Raw genomic sequence first — 16,916 nt, 5'->3', positions numbered from 1 at the left:
GTGACACAAAGCCACGCGTACCTGATTGGGTCGATAGGAGTGAGTGGGAAAACCAAGTGGGACGTCCTGGATGGGGTCATCCGACGCCTCTTCAAGGTAAACGACTGAATGCAGAGGATGCTCCTGTCATGTTGTCGAAGGACCAGTAAAATGTTGAAGATGAAACCACAACGCTTCTCTGTTTCTGTTCACACCATCAGCAGCTAGTTTGTGTGTAGCGTTTGTAGGGAGTTACTTTAACATGGAATCCATCCAATGTGTGTCTGACGTGTTGCGTAACATTCACAGACAGCGAGCTGCGCTGTCAATGTGAAGATATCTTGGGCAACGAGAACGACGGCCTATATTTAAACATGATCGATAGTGCAGTTCTTTACCCCTCCCTCCCTGCAGGAGTATGTGTTTCGGGTGGACCCCCTGAGCAGCCTGGGTCTCAGCTCAGACAGCATCGTGTGCTACAGGATGGGCGAGGTGGTTCGCTCCCACGCTTCTGAAGTGCCTGAGCTGCTGCCCTGCGGATACCTGGTGGGCGACAACAACGTCATCAAGGTCAACCTCAAAGGTGCGGAAACAAAGAGTTTCTATTTCAGGATTACTGCTTTGGATCCTCAAGGAAAGTGTTTTGGAGAAGAGAAAGAATATGAACTTGAACAGCATTTAACAGGCCTATATAAAATATAACTACATTAATATTCATTTACTTCTATCCATCCTATTCCCTCCATCCCTCCACCCTTCCTCCTCCCTTCCTCTTCCTAGGTGTGAAGGAGAACAGTATCGACAGCTTGGTGTTCGACACGCTGATCCCTAAGCCCATCATCCAGCGGTACCTCAACCTGTTAATGGAGCATCGTCGTATCATCCTCTCAGGACCTAGCGGCACCGGAAAATCATTCCTGGCCGCCAAGCTGGCCGAGTACATAATTTCCCAGATGGGGCAGAAGGTGACGGAGCACAACGTGGCCAGCTTCAACGTGGACCAGAATTCCAGCAAGGTAAGAAATATTACCCGAGTCTGCCAATATCTCCAGCACTGCTTTATCTGAGGGACGTCCTACATCTCCCAGAATGCCTTTCAACAACCCAGAGCACGTTGTCATGATGTGTGCCTGTAGAAGGAGGCAGACAGGAAAACACGTCGTTTATTAAATCTAACAAACATGGTTTTGTATATGACATATAATATTGACAGATGTCCGCCTGGTCGCATTATATTTTGCTCTATAAGGCCTTCGTGGTCAGTTCTGAATTATTGCTCGGATCAGATTTGTTTATTTGTTTGAACTGGTGACTATCCTGAACAAGAGAACCATAACAGACACACTGTCGTATGGAAGTAAACATGGAGGCCACTGAAGTTCAGTTATAAGTTGATGTGCAGTGGAAGAAAAGTGAATTTGTGAGACAATGATAACGAGGACCAGAGAAAGAAATCCACATCTTTATTATGGCTTTGTGTGGAGCTATGGCTGCTGCTTCTGTACGGAGGTGTGAGTCTGAGTCACATGCCACTTTGGTTGCAATGTGAACGCAGCCCACAGCATGTCCTCCTCCTGTAGATCTCTGCTGTACAATCATACTTACATTCTGATCGCTGGTACAAACTGCAGCTCCTTAGATTCTGAGCGACTGAACCTCACACCTCTGAAGTTTTAGATCTTTTAGCATCACAAAAATAGACTAGCATTTAAATAATGGCTTCCAGAAAGTGACGTGCATCACCAGGAGCTGTTTACAATGTCAACAAAAAGACATTTTAAATGTATCCATTTGAAAAGCCGAACATGCAGACAACATATAGAGAACATACAGAGAACATGCAGAGAACATACAGATAACATGCAGAGAACATGTAGACAACATGCAGAGAACATACATAGAACATGCAGAGAACATACATGCAGAGAACATACAGATAACATATAGAGAACATACATGCTGATAACATGCAGAGAACATGCAGAAAACATACCGAGAACATGCAGAGAACATGCAGAGAACATGCAGAGAACATGCAGAAAACATGCAGAGAACATGCAGAGAACATGCAGAAAACATACCGAGAACATGCAGAGAACATGCAGAAAACATACCGAGAACATGCAGAGAACATGCAGAGAACATGCAGAAAACATGCAGAGAACATGCAGAGAACATGCAGAGAACATGCAGAAAACACACCGAGAACATGCAGAGAACATGCAGAGAACATGCAGAGAACATGCAGAGAACATACATGCAGAGAACATACAGAGAACATACAGAGAACATACATGCTGATAACATGCAGAGAACATATAGAGAACATGCAGAGAACATACAGATAACATGCAGAGAACATGTAGACAACATGCAGAGAACATACAGAGAACATACAGAGAATATATAGAGAACATGCAGAGAACATGTAGAGAACATGCAGAGAACATACAGAGAACATATAGAGAACATACATGCAGATAACATACAGAGAACATACATGCAGAGAACATACAGAGAATAGGGACTTGGATCGTATTGCTCCCTTTTGAATGCTTTCTGGCTTCATGCTTCTCTCCAGGATCTGCGTCAGTACCTGTCCAACCTGGCAGAGCAGTGTAACTCTGAGGAGACGGACACAGAGCTCCCCACTGTGGTGATCCTCGACAACCTCCACCATATTGGATCCTTAAGTGACATATTCAACGGCTTCCTCAACTGCAAGTACCACAAATGGTGAGAAACACACTGTATTAAAAGAACCAATCAAATCTTAGATAAAAGCACTTTAATGTTTCGTGATATAATTCACGAAACATTAATGTTAATGTTAATGTTAATTAATGTTGAAAGCATTAAAAAGAAGCAGCGGTTTATAATCTCCATGTAGTCGTGAGTAGTGGAGACTGAATAATATTCTGTGTCATCGTCTCCGTCCAGCCCTTATGTCATCGGGACCATGAACCAGGGAGTGTCCTCTTCTCCCAACCTTGAGCTCCACCACAACTTCAGGTTTGTGACACACACGACCTCATCATACTGTAATATTTTATTGTTTGTAAAGTTATTGATTCCACAGAGAAATTACGTTTCTTTCTTTCTTTGCTAACGTGTCTCACGTCTGTCAACATGTATTTCTCACAGATTGTAAACTAAATTCATTCTTCCACAGGCTGTAATTACATCTCTTGGATAATTAGAAATTAATTAGAGCATAATTCATGTTCTGAGTGAGGATCATTTCTGCTTGCCATGTTTGACGAGCTGATGATTTGGCAAATGTAAAGTCATTAGAGCATATTATGGGAAAGTGAAAAACAGCCGAGAGAAATGTGGACTCATGTCGAGCTGATTCATTCGCTGCTCTGCTTCACCTTTGACCGTCTGTCCTGTCGCAGGTGGGTGCTGTGCACCAACCACACCGAGCCGGTCAAAGGTTTCCTGGGACGTTTCCTGCGGCGGAAGCTGATAGAGACGGAGATCGATAAGAACATGCGCAGCAACGACCTGATCAAGATTATTGACTGGATCCCCAAAACCTGGCAGCACCTCAACGGCTTCCTGGAGGCACACAGCTCCTCTGATGTCACCATAGGTCCGCTTCTCACACATACACGCAAACACACAAACACACAAACACACACACACGCACACACACACACACACACACCACCTTCCACTCATCCTCTCTTCTGTCCCGACAGGCCCCCGTCTCTTCCTGTCCTGTCCCCTGGATGTGGAGGGCTCTCGGGTTTGGTTCACAGACCTGTGGAACTACTCCCTGGTGCCCTACCTGCTGGAGGCGGTCCGGGAGGGGCTTCAGGTGCGTCCACGCAACTAATGCAGCATTTTAAACCTCCAGGACAAAAGATATTCTATTCTACACTCTTTCTATGTCTACAATGCATTCTAAACATACTTATAATGCATTATAAACATACTTATAATGTATTTTAAACATACTTATAATGCATTATAAACATACTTATAATGCATTATAAACATACTTATAATGTATTTTAAACATACTTATAATGCATTATAAACATACTTATAATGCATTATTAGTAGTTTATAATGCATTATAAGTTATACTTATAGCATTGTATCATTATAAGCACAGATAAATAACCAGTCAATAGTGAATTATGATTCTTATTATAATCTTTTACTGCATTATTTTGCTCATTGTTGCTTTAAGTGAAGTGGAGAAAAATATCAGTATATTTATACAAGAGACAAAACATTGTAATATAAATGTTTTACTTAAAGCGAACAAGGAGCACTTAGAGTAACTTATAATCACAAAATAATTAATTATATCTGTGATTATAATGTATTAAAAAAAGCTTATAATGTATTACAACTATGGTAATTATAAAACATTGAGTCAGTCAGCAGCAGGTATGAAGTGTTGTGATTTGTGACCGTATAAGTTATTATAAAATGTTTTATAAATGATATGAGAGGAAATAAATCCATATCCAAGATTTTGCCTTTGCTCATGTCCTCCTCTCCCTCCCTGACTCACCTGCAGCTATATGGCAAAAGAGCAGCCTGGGAGGATCCATCCAAGTGGGTGAACGACACGTATCCGTGGAACGCCGCCTCGCTACAGCAGGACGGCCAGTCGCTGCTCCAACTGAGGCCGGAGGACGTGGGATACGACGGCTACAGCTCCTCCAAGGAGGGAGCCTCATCCAAGCAGGTGTCTCAGAGCGACACCGAGGGAGACCCGCTGGTGAGGAACACACACACACACACACACACACACACACACACACACACACACACAACCACTGTGATGATATGTGAGGAGTCTATGGGAAACATTTAATACAAGGACCAGATGATTCAATAAATCAAATATACAAAAATAACAAGATCCATAACATTATTCAACTGGGATAAGTGTTACCTTGGCTTTCATATGGGCTCCTACACACACACACACACACACACACACACACACACACACACACACACACACACACACACACACACACACACAGGAAGCTGAACTATTCAGGGATTCAGGGAGGGTAAAGAGAGAGAATTAATTTTCCATTTGGTGCGTTATTACAGCCCAGGAGGGATTAAAGGGAGTTGTGTGTGTGTGTGTGTGTGTGGTGTGTGTGTGTGTGTGTGTGTGTGTGTGTGTGTGTGTGTGTGTGTGTGTGTGTGTGTGTGTGTGTGGTGTGTGTGTGTGTGTGTGTGTGTGTGTGTGTGCGCGCGTGTGTGCGCATGTGTGTGTGCGTGTGCGTGTGCGTGAGACCACTTTGAGAGCAGGTGTGCTAAGCCTCATTTAAGGAACACTTAAAGTGTGCCAGATGCAGCTTGTCTGCATTATTTAGTCCACTTGCTGGGCTGAGAGGATATTTATCATGTTGTTTTAAGTCTGCTGGTTATTCTATTATTATTATTATTATTATTATTATTATTATTATTATTATTATTATTATCATTATTGTTATTGTTATTATTATTGTTGTTGTTGTTATTAGTGTTGTTATTATTATTATTGTTATTATTATTATTATTATCATTATTGTTATTAGTATTATTATTGTTGTGGTTGTTATTATTGTTATTATTATTGTTATTATTATTATTATTATTATTATTGTTATTATTATTATTGTTATTATTATCATTATTGTTATTGTTATTAGTATTATTATTGTTATTATTGTTATTGTTGTTGTTGTTATTATTATTATTATTATTAGAGGTCATTTTAGTATCGTGTGCAGCTTTATCTCCACGTACGTACATCATATCTCATGAAGGTGTTTCTGTGTTTCCAGATGAACATGTTGCTCCGGCTGCAGGAGGCTGCGAACTACTCCAGCACGCAGAGCTGCGACAGCGACAGCACCAGTCACCATGACGACCAGCTGGACTCCTCTCTGGAGTCGGCGCTATGAGACCGGAGCCCTTCAACCACACGCCCCTGTAGTGCAGATATATAATATATGAAAAGTTTTATTATCCAAAATGGTATACCGGCCATTTGAAAGAAAACACATATTTTTTACATTACAATGGTGCAATATTAAATCTAATTATTGCCAACTTGGTCCTCAGTGGTCAAAGTGATGAACAATCATCCGAGTTGGATCCAATATATTTTAAACACATCATAGTGAAGCTCAGCTCCTTGTTTTTTAATGGATGTATAACATTTTAGAATACAACTTTTCATATATGTGTAGGACAAGGAGGAGAATCGTGCTCCGCCATGATGACCCGCAGATCACCTCATTGTTTTACTGTTACAGAGAACAGAGAAGAGTTTAAACTGGACTTTTCTTTTTTATCCCAGATATATCTTCAGATGTTTACAAAGGGGGGGGCAGGTTCTGTTGTTTATGTCTTTCCTTGATTACAGAGGTGCTTCACACACACACACACACACACACACACACACACACACACACACACACACACACACACACACACACACACACACACAGAGGCAGCAGGAGCCCCCATGTGACCAACAATCCAGCCTGCCAAAGTGTCCTTGAGCAAGGCACTATTCACAGCACCCTCCTCTCTGAGCCCACCTACGTAAGAGGAGGATACAGTGGAGTGTTGGGGGACGTGATGCCCTCTGGTGGCCACACAGTAACCACACATCACAGATCCATCAGTGAGTAGTTGTAGCGGGGACTTATTGAGCGGAGGGACACGTATCTGTCTGTTTACCACTGCATCACCTTATTTGGGTGTTTTTGCCTTTTCTGAACATAAAGACAATTCCGCACATCCGTGATGGCACCAGATGTGGACGTTTTTGAGACATTTGCAAAGCCTCTGCAGCCCAACTAGGATCACAAGAATGACACTTTCCTAACACCCTCATACATACCCTCCTGCTCAGTGGTGGGTTGAGCTTCCTGGTGCTGGTCTCCTGCCCTGAGCCTCCTCAGTGTGAGCATTGCCAAGCCGCTCCTCGCCGCCCTGCATGCCAAAAACAAGCACAACAAAAGCGCATTGTCTGTGTGTCATCCAGCCACATTGTTACTGTGAAGAAAAAAATGGACAAGTGCCAATGTTTCCCTTTGATTTACTGCCAAATGTGCACACACACAACCACACGAACACAGAATCTTAACATCACATGGTTGTAAACTTAGATGAAGTTGTTCTTGGCCTTCCACTCGCCGCAGTCTGTCACTCCAGAGCTTACACACAGATCAGCCTCACAGAACTGTCTCCATTAACTGTTTGCTAAGCCCCTCCCTTAAACAGCCATGGTCCAATCATTAGCAGCCAATATCACCCTGAGATAGGACACATTAGTCCTCATCCTAAAAGCCTTTTCTCTTGTAACGGTGAAAAGTGGAAAAAATAATACAATTTAAACAAAAAAGCAGGGCTGGGCGATATGGCCAAAATCTTCTATCTATATATTTAATTTCATATCTGGATAATGATATATATCACGATATAGCATGTTATCTATTTTTGTATACTCCTGTGTGAATTAAATACTTGACAAAGGAAAAGTATTTTCTTAATTTGAGTTAGTATGTGCTTGTTCTTAACGATTTATCTCCATATATGATTTCATTACGATACAATTCTATTGAAAAGAAGTTAAAAATATATGGAATTATCGCCCGGCCCTGCTGAAAATATAATATTTAATCACAAAAAAGTATGAAGCTAAACAGCCAAACAGATTTATGTAGAACGCTGCAGGACCAGAACAATCTTTACTTCCATGTCTTCTCCCTGCAGCTCTGGGGAGGATGCTGACTGTTCACATGCAGCTTTAGTGTCAAGTGCACATTTAAGACTCATTTACACACAAGTCAGCAGGAAACAGTCTAATGTTAGCTTGATTAGCATCTACAGCTGTTTGAGCTGCACAGGTGCAAGAAGGGAAAGCTTGACGAAGGGCTTAGCGAACAGTCAAATGCACGTAGCTGCTACATTTGTGTTAACTGCATGGAAACAAGCGGATGGGTTTGCTGCAACCGGGAAATTCAGAAAGTAAGGAAAGCAGTAAACTGACGAATGTCCAGTTCTTCACTCCAACAGATGTGAGAGCTGATGCGAGCTTCCTGTCCTGCATGCTTAGCATCTGCACCCATGTTGGATCAACATGAGGTACCAAACATAGAATCCAAAGTGTTTTGAAATTCAAGATAAGGGAACAATGACACTGGTGCTTTCTCACTGCCTTAAGTGTGCTCCCATTGGCTAACGTGAGAAGAAGAGTTGTTGATGTCGGACGATGAAGATCTGCTTCCTGCTTGTAGTCGGAGAAAAACAGCCTCTTGTTTTGTTGTCGCTCCCTCTTCCTCCAAACCGCCCTTTCTTGTTTCTGACAGTTAAAGTATAAAAGAGTTGATGCTGTCTCTGCATTTAAAACTGACCAATATTGTAAAAACGTTTAAAAGTGGTGGGGTGTTTCTTAGTTGTTGTTTTTGGCCCAGTTGAGCTGGGCTCACTTGAACTGACAGGAGCACAACCAAACAGTTTTGGGTTTTCTAGCCTGACGAGCATGTCTTGAAGCTTTTTAAAGAAGAGACCTTTACCGTTATGTATGCGTGTATTGGACGGAAGCCATTTTGAATTTTGATTGTCCTCTTTGTTTATCGCGTGGGTTGGTTTTGCACACTTTGAGGTCGGGGTGGGTTGTAAATACTTCAGTCTTGCACAGTGAATCAAAGATGCATTCTGCCCTGTTGATGTTACAGTATGCTTCAGCCGCTGACTAAATTATTGTACTTTGAAAACAGAGAAGAAAAAAAAGAAATGCAAAAACTCAACACGCTGTCAGAAACAGCTGTGTGTCTTGTGATGGATGTTTTGCCTATGCAGGAGGCATACGGTGTACAGTAAGAACACATTTAACTCACTAAAATCACAGACTGAGAACATAAAATAGGAAGTTCAGCAGTTTCCCCCTCCTGCCATGATATTATCTGGATCCTCTCCGTCTTCAGGATGCCTGTTGATCCTGAGATGCACCTCCTCTCTGGACATTTTCACCCCAGCTTACAGCCACGTTAGGCTTGCCAGCTGTCTGAGGCGCCGTACTGTATTCATTTAACGACAACCAACAGGTGCTACTGCAGTCGAAGCCCATCGGAGACCAAGAAGTCATGTTGTCACAACCTCAGGACAATCCAAGCTCACAGCCCTCTGCAGCCCAGCCTCGGATGGGTCACATAGCAAACTACAGCCTTGTGTCTGCAAGGGTTAGTAGTTGCATGATAATGAGGTAGCTACCGAGGTCACATGTTGCTCCTTACCTACAGTTACACTCATGTATCAAACCTGAGCTCAGACCTCTGATCCACCTTCTCCTCTGCGCTCCTGTTGTAGGCTGTGAGTTCCCGGGCTAGCAGAACTTTGGCACCGTTAACGGGGTACACGCCACAGTGTTGATGATCCGCCGCTCAGTTTCCCACTTTACACTTTGCAGTTACATCTCAGTTGAAAACCATAGCATTTACTCTGGTTTGAGAGGAAGTTTTCTTCTTTTTGGGTGAAACATTTGTCCTTAAATGTTTTATATTTTGTACATTTGTATGTAACATATCATGTAAATAGACAGAGACAGTGTTTTAACTCATCTGGAGGATTTTGTAGTCTTTGTAAAGCCCTAATAAATGGTATTTGGTGTCACACGAGCAAACGACCTGCTGAGCTTCTTTCTTTGTCCAATTGAAATGTGCTCGTGTGGTCTGTTTATGGAGTGGAGGGTAAAGGCATCAGAGGTGGGTGATTTCAAGTGAATGCTACAAGGGCGGACGTCCACCAAAGCCATGCCCTGAAAGTGAAAAACAATGTGTGTATCCGCCCTGTGATTCAGATCTGTGTTTTAAAGTGCTTTACCAGCAGCAGCCGGTGCAGGCGTGGTGTGTTTGCTCTCTCGTCAGTGATGATGTGTCCACCCTGTATGTCACAACACCTCACTCACCGACTTGATGCCGAATGGGAGTCTGAGGAATCAGAAGCGACCCCGCTGTGTATTAGAGGTGCATAGTCCAACTTGATCTGCCAGTATCTGTCTTGGTGGAAATGGATTTACCAGCCAGCTTGCTGCACATCTTCTGGGGTGGGATCGGAGTAGTGTTGGCATTTTATGGCCTATGACCAGTCCTCTTCTCTGTGATAACCAGACTGTTGGTTCCATGACCGCTTTTATAACGTCCCTGTTCTTTAAGTTTGTAAATGACAGAGAGAGGACCACAGACACAGCGGGTGGATCAACATGTACGTGATAACTCCTGGGAAATCACCCAGCCCTGTGAAGACTGCAGGATGCATCTCGACCAGCTCCTCGTTGGTGGCAGAAATAGTGTGAGGAGGACAGTAAAGGCAGAACATACTGTAAAGTACAAAAGATGGAGAGCAGAGTTTTATTAAAGGAAGAGGTAGTTCTATCCAGATTAAGGTTTGATCACACATTATGTATATTGTGGAAAGTAAATTCACAAGTATGAGCACACAAAATGCTCAACATTGTGTCAAAAATAATAGAGATTAAGTTTGCAACACAATGTGAGAGGCTGGACGAGAATGGGATTTAGAAGGGATACTAATGAACATGTAGAGAAAACGTGTGGAGTCGGAGGAGTAATATATTTCTTAATAAATAACAGATTGAATAGAATATAATTTATTGTTCTTTCATTACTTTTTTATTTTCTTTTTCATTTATATGGCATATTTATTTATTTTATTTTACAGATTAATATAAACTAGTTCCGGTTGTTCTCACTCCGGTACGGTAGGTGGTGCTATTCACCTAAAAGTTAGTATATAAATCCGCCAAAAAACACGAAGAAGAAGAAAAGCAAACATGGAACCAGAGAAGAAGTCAGAAAAAGACTTTAAAACGTTTCAATCTAAAGCCGCGTCGATATATTTACCCAAACACTCCTATTGGTACGACTTTTGGCTGTTCGTGCTCTTTGACGTCGCGTTTTTCCTCGTGATGTATTTTATAGTCCCGTAGAAAAGTAAGTATTCACTGGATAAGTTTCTAGCTAACATTTTGTAACGGCGGCTACGGAAGCTGCTAAACTCCCGAGCTAACGTGTACAGATCATTCAAATAACGCGACTTGTTCTTATTGTGTCATTAACACTGAAGCCTGTAAGCAACGTTGTTAAGTACTAGTGCTGTGTTTCTGCAGAGGTGTCATTACAACACGCACTTCTCTCATGTAAGATTAGGAAAGCAAGAATACTAATACTGTGTGTGTGTGTGTGTGTGTGTGTGTGTGTGTGTGTGTGTGTGTGTGTGTGTGTGTGTGTGTGTCTGTCATGTAAATGTTGTAAACGTAAATGAACTCATGATTAGTTTGACGATTCAATATCAATTGCGATATAAAAAGAATCATGTTTGAAGTTCTGAACTCACCACCATGTGCATAACATCTGAGGAGTCACAGTCCCCTTAAGATCATCATAACACTTTATTTTGCAATCTGAGCAATTAAAGAGAGTTTGCAGGATTCTTAAGGTAAATTCATGCATTAATATTAGTGATGACCTTTGTAGGAACTGCTTGTAACATTTTAATACATCCTGCCCTTATTTGGTTCAAAGAAAACATGGTAGTCTGGTGAAATCCCCGTATGTTTGTACCTTTTTATTTTGTTTGCTGAGGTTTAACCGTTAATATTCTTTGTTGAAGGTTTGCCCCCTCACTGTGGAGCATGAAGACCAGTACTGGTCCTGCCCTGCTGTCAGGAATGCTAACCCAGCTTCAACTGAATTTAACACCACGTTATTGGAAGTTTCCCCAACTTGGACTATAGGACTACAAGTTCACACATGCAGCAGGATGACCCACAGGGCTCGTTCCCATGGTGACCTGTTGCTGTGACTTTCTGCATCGACGGCTTCAAGTTGTTACTGCAGGGAAGAGATAAACTTCAAAAGTAATTATTGAAAAGTGACAATAGCCATCGGATGATCCAGTGCTGTGGAAAACAAGATTTTACCTGCACACTATAAATGTGTAAAATGTTGCAATAAAGAGAAAGATAATGCAAATAAAAATTTTAACTACATGCTTACAGGTGATCATTTGTTTCTTGTTTGGCATATCATGATATCCACATTTACACATTTAAAATATCTATTATTATATAAAAGCTAGCTGAGTACAATTTCCATCTTGGATTATTTGCATTGCAGAGTTATTTCTGCTGTTGAGTTTATAATAATGTAGTTAATAACTTTAATGGCAATACACAACCAACAACTGTTTAGGTTATACAGGATGCTGAGTAATTACAAACGGGTGACATTTTGAAACGTTGAGTTTTCTTTTTTGTCACACTTCTGTATTAGGCTGTCATGAAACATAATGTGGGTTGTTTAAATCACAATAACAACTAATGTATTGTTATTAGCAGATACAGTTTGTAACGCCCTTACGCCCTCTACGCCCTTATTCTGAAAGGTTTCTCCAGGTGCTTCCGGTCTATTAGGAGCTAACAACAAACTGCTTCCTAGCTTATGGTAGTTTGTTAAGGGACTTTAAAAAGTGAAGTTAACTTGCCTTAATCATGGAAACGACTGGCACTTCTTATCAAGTGGAGAACACAGGTCCGTGTTATTGGAGGTTTTCGGTGTTTGTCGCAGCTAACAGCTAGCTAGCTGTGTTAGAGTCGTTATGTTGTAGCCGCAGCTAACAGCAGAGTAGCTAACACACGTAATGCAAACACAGAGAAACATGGGATTAATGCAGCTTTTACTTTATGTAAGAACCTATTTATTGCTCTTTATTAAACGAAAGTGTGATGTTTCCTTTGTGATTTCGACAGCCACACGCCCCACAGTTTGGCTATGTAGCTAAGCTAAATTAACTTGATTAATTGCCATACTTTTCAAGAACAAAAATGTGAACATTAAATAAAGCCAGGTTCAACATTATTGTTGCATGTTGTTAACTGTTGAACAACATGAAACAATACTTTTGAACCTGGCTTTATTTAATGTTCACATTTTTGTCAACTCTAGAGTCAAAGGTTTGTACAGAGGGGATTCTGGATCTCTCTTTGTATCACTCCATCACTAAATCCTGTCAACACACAACTTTGTGCACTTCCTGCATGTTGTTAGTAATAAGTGTATAAACATCAGCTCTGAATGACATGTGAACAAAGCCCTCTGTACAAATAGAGAGAGGAATGAAAGTGGAAAGTTTGGTGTATGTAAGTGCTACTGAAGTGGAGATTTCTTCATCTCATTTCGAGATCTACATGTTTGCACAGATGTATTCCTGCCATTGTCCTCATTAAGGCTGCTGATCCCTCCGCTGCGGCTGCTGTCTGCAGCGATGTGGCAGGTGGCCGAGCGCAGAGAGCTTCTGGATTATGAAAAACTGGATGACTTTGTGACGCTGGTGACGGCGACAGTGCCGGACCTGCTGGACCCGAAGCAACGAGGCAAACTGCTGCTGCGGCTCAGAGCGAAGGTGAGTCTGCAGGTGTCACATGAGATCAACGTTGATTATCGTGCAATAATGTCTCGTTGTTCATGACATGTTCTCCTCAGATTATTCTGGAGTTGTGCAGAAATGAGGAAACAGCCAACACTTTGTGCATACAGCCTCACCTAGAACGCATCCGCCCAGCAGGATACACAGGAGTAAGTGAGGGAAGGCAGTCCTGTGTGTCAGTGTCACACATACAGCTCAAAGGCCTGATGGTGCTTTGATATGCTTTTATTGTTCGGACATAACAGTGATGCTGTCTTTCAGAGTGGAGATGCAGAGGTGGATGCAGAGGAGGCCATTTTTGTGGAGCTCGTCCAAACACTCCTGAAAGAGCCAGCAGAGAGGGAGCATTTCTACCAGGCAAGGCAGCTTCACAACCCAGCTGGCACCTGGAGCCTTTCATCTGTGCACTGAACTGTTGTGTGTAATTTTGACTAACTGTCATCTTTGTATTACACAGGAAGTTTTTCCAACAGAGTATGGTCCCTGCTACGACACAAACATGCAGCTCCTTGTGTGGGAGTTTCTGTGTAAACTGGAGAAACTGCTGCCAGTACCAGACCTCAGTCAGGTGGGAAACATGTGACAGCAGCTGCTGCATGAAACGCGTTCAATGTAACAAGTGTAACTAATACATATCATCATGAAACTTCCCCAGTTCATTACTTATATTAAGACAATTACTTTTTGTATTACAAGTTTTCTGAAATGTTATGTTTTAAATATGCAAATGAGGCATTATCTTATCGAATTTGTGCTGATTTGCTACATTTCCAGAACAATGTGAACATTGGATAAAGCAGGTTCAAAGTTCTTGTTTCTTGTTATGTTTGAATTGCAAAATATGTAATGTAACTGTTGTGACTTTAGGAGAAATAGACACAAAGAGACAACGTTAGTAAAATAAAGTCAGAATGTGTTTTCTTTCCACTCGTCTGAAAGAAGAAGTGTTATGGAAGATACATACTCTTTCTTACATGTTATGATTTTTGACTGCATTGTTAAAGAAATAGGCTTTTAGATAATTGATTTATAGTTCATATCATTATAAAAATACTTTTACTAACATAGCATAGTTTATGTTGCATTGATCATATTTAAATAGGGCTGTACTCACTATTCGTACAGATGCTTTTCATGGTGCATGAAGTGTTAGAAGTCATTCTTCACTCTGACCTCATTCTTCCATGAACAGACTGTGTTGTGGCTGACGTCGGCCCCCTCGGTCCTGAAGGACTGTTTGCAGGCGCTCTCCAACCCCGACGACCTGAGCTCTCTCCTGCAGCACCACAGATGCCTGGAGCACCTTGGAACACAAGGTCTCTCATCTACTTTCATCCAGCGCCTCGCTGTGCCATGATTACACCTACAGGCTATAATAATCTGATGAATGCATGTTACTGAATGAATATGACATGAGAAGCTTTTTAAAATGAATAAATCAACAAATCTATTATTTCACAAAATGGTATGAGTGTAAGTCGACTGGGTCTGTCCTCCACTTAAGACATTCTCAGTCAACACTCAAACGATTTTGACGACTAATCGATTCTTTGATTTAATCAACAGGTGTGAAAAAGCCCCACTTTAAACCTCAGGTTTACCAGAGATGTGCTCAGAAGTTTCTTGGAAATAATTAATTCAGCATGAAAAAAGCTTTAAAAAAAGACTAAAGATATCTAGTCGACCAAAACAACGGATTAGTCCACTCATCGACTAAGAGGGGGCAGGGCATTAGAGCAAACAACTACTTATGTTTTCTGTGTTTTGCACAGGTTCCACTGTGGAGATGTCCACTCAGGTCTTTGCCTGCTCAGAGTGTCCATTCTTCCACATGCAGGAGTCCTACCTGATGCAGCACATTGAGCACAGTCACCCTGAGCAGGACAGGCAACAGAGGTCTTCAGAGACAGCGGACGTCCCCAAGAAGAAGGCCCAGCGTCCTGAGTTCCCAAAGCCGTTCCCCATCCACGACAGGGCCGACCCTCACACGTGCCAGGAGTGTGGCAAAACATTCACGCGTGCCTCAGACGTGACTCGACACCAGCGGACGCACACAGGTGAGCGCCCGTATACCTGCGAGGACTGTAACAAGGGCTTCAAGAACTCTTGGGATCTGACCAGACATCAGCGCATTCACACTGGAGAGCGACCTTTTCTCTGCTCCAAGTGCGGCAAACAGTTCACACAGATGGGGTTGCTCAAGCTGCATTTCGAACGAACCGCCTGCGGCCAAACTTGCATCCCGCCCCTCTTCGTTACGACAGAGGTCGTAGTAGCAGAGGAGACATCAGAGAAAGAGGGCGGTCAGTACAAATGCCAGAAATGTGGCGAGAGGTTCAGTAGCATCTTGGAGCGTCTGAGGCACAGGCAGAGGCATGTGGTGAGGCGTCAGTACAAATGCTCCCAGTGTGAGAAGATATACAGCCGAGCGTCCGACCTCAAGAGACACCAGATGAAACACACCGGTGAGCGGCCGTTTGCCTGTGAGTGTGGGAAGAGCTTCACCCATGTGTGGCTTCTGAATAAGCACCAGCAGATCCACACCAGGGAGCGTCCGTACCCCTGCACAGAGTGCGGCAAGAGCTTCACACAGCTCCAGATCCTTAACAGGCACCGGATGACTCACAACGGCCAGCGGCCTTTCAAGTGCTCCTACTGCGAGAAGAGCTTCACGCAGCTGGCCAGCCTCACGCGGCACGAAAGAATCCACACAGGTGAGAGGCCGTACATCTGCACCACCTGCGAGAAGACGTTCCTCACGCACGGAGAGCTGGTGAGGCATGAGCGCAGCCACAGTAACTTCAGGCCGTTCACTTGTGGACAGTGCCCCAAGAGCTTTAAAACCAAGCGGGCTCAGGGCGAACACCTCAACACTCACACAGGAGAGCGGCCATTTGCATGCACCCGTTGCGGGAAGAGGTTCGCCAAGTCGACCTCGCTCATCCGACATAACCTGACTCACACGGGGGAACGCCCCCACCAGTGCTCCCAGTGCGGGAAGACCTTCCTCACCTCTGGGGAGCTTCTCCTCCACAGACGGATCCACACAGGAGAGAGGCCTTATCCCTGCTCCCACTGCGAGAGGAGGTTCAGGTGCTCCTCCGACCGCAACATGCACATCCGAACACACACGGGGGAGAAGCCACACAGCTGTCAGTTCTGTAAGAAGAGATTCTCTACTTCTACAAGGCTGAAGAGACACGTGCGCACACACATGGAGAAGGGTGTAGTTGTGGAGTCATTGAGTCTTTGAGCTGTCAGGAGCTAATGATGTATTTATGAGAAGATGACTGTTGTTGCTTTGTTATTTAAAATAAAAAAATGTCTTTAATCAATAGTTATGCTTATGTTTTCAGCTCGGTTTATCTGTTTGTCAGCAGGTTTACGGAAAAACTACTTGCTCAATTTTAATGAAACTTGGTGAAAGGGTGAAGCCTGGGCCGAGGAAGAACACA

General features: G+C 42.8%; 2 protein-coding genes and 1 long non-coding RNA gene across 8 annotated transcripts in view; all 3 read left to right on the top strand.

The window, feature by feature from the left end:
* nav3 (neuron navigator 3) overlaps nucleotides 1-9,632 on the top strand; it is a 161,052-nt gene extending 151,420 nt beyond the window's left edge. For all 4 annotated transcript variants that reach the window (XM_029462525.1, XM_029462522.1, XM_029462523.1 and 1 more), the window contains 9 exons: nucleotides 1-96; nucleotides 394-562; nucleotides 760-995; nucleotides 2,561-2,715; nucleotides 2,920-2,991; nucleotides 3,378-3,574; nucleotides 3,684-3,802; nucleotides 4,517-4,720; nucleotides 5,787-9,632. In XM_029462525.1, coding sequence (XP_029318385.1) covers nucleotides 1-96; nucleotides 394-562; nucleotides 760-995; nucleotides 2,561-2,715; nucleotides 2,920-2,991; nucleotides 3,378-3,574; nucleotides 3,684-3,802; nucleotides 4,517-4,720; nucleotides 5,787-5,906 — 1,368 coding nt within the window. In that variant the 3' untranslated portion in view covers nucleotides 5,907-9,632. The remainder of the gene's footprint in view (nucleotides 97-393; nucleotides 563-759; nucleotides 996-2,560; nucleotides 2,716-2,919; nucleotides 2,992-3,377; nucleotides 3,575-3,683; nucleotides 3,803-4,516; nucleotides 4,721-5,786) is intronic.
* A 1,143-nt stretch (nucleotides 9,633-10,775) lies between these two features.
* Nucleotides 10,776-12,028, top strand: LOC115028634 (uncharacterized). Its single transcript, XR_003834581.1, has 2 exons — nucleotides 10,776-10,967; nucleotides 11,647-12,028. It is a non-coding gene; the product is annotated as an uncharacterized LOC115028634 (long non-coding RNA).
* Nucleotides 12,029-12,432: 404 nt separating this feature from the next.
* On the top strand, nucleotides 12,433-16,792 carry LOC115028107 (zinc finger protein 2 homolog). 3 transcript variants are annotated; one of them, XM_029461526.1, is made up of 7 exons: nucleotides 12,433-12,566; nucleotides 13,263-13,437; nucleotides 13,518-13,610; nucleotides 13,723-13,818; nucleotides 13,919-14,029; nucleotides 14,654-14,777; nucleotides 15,234-16,792. In XM_029461526.1, the coding sequence occupies exons 2-7, from the start codon at nucleotides 13,300-13,302 to the stop codon at nucleotides 16,712-16,714; spliced, it is 2,043 nt and encodes a 680-aa protein (XP_029317386.1). In that variant the 5' UTR covers nucleotides 12,433-12,566; nucleotides 13,263-13,299; the 3' UTR covers nucleotides 16,715-16,792. The 3 variants fall into 3 exon arrangements, with proteins under 3 accessions (XP_029317386.1, XP_029317384.1, XP_029317385.1); XM_029461524.1 differs by having other exon boundaries at nucleotides 12,438-12,566; nucleotides 13,235-13,437; XM_029461525.1 differs by having other exon boundaries at nucleotides 12,439-12,566; nucleotides 13,298-13,437.
* The last annotated feature ends 124 nt before the right edge of the window (nucleotides 16,793-16,916 follow it).

This window comes from Cottoperca gobio, chromosome 23 (assembly GCF_900634415.1).
Source record: "Cottoperca gobio chromosome 23, fCotGob3.1, whole genome shotgun sequence".
NCBI classification, from domain to species: Eukaryota; Metazoa; Chordata; class Actinopteri; order Perciformes; family Bovichtidae; genus Cottoperca; species Cottoperca gobio.
This window is presented reverse-complemented; position numbering and strand designations above follow the sequence as displayed.

Excerpts from the sequence above, each read along its gene's own strand:
- LOC115028107 (XM_029461524.1), top strand. The coding sequence starts at position 12,527 with ATGGAAACGACTGGCACTTCTTATCAAGTGGAGAACACAG. Across the intron at positions 12,567-13,234 it reads TTATCAAGTGGAGAACACAG|ATGTATTCCTGCCATTGTCC; the intron begins GTCCGTGTTATT and ends ATGTTTGCACAG. Across the intron at positions 13,819-13,918 it reads AGAGGGAGCATTTCTACCAG|GAAGTTTTTCCAACAGAGTA; the intron begins GCAAGGCAGCTT and ends TGTATTACACAG.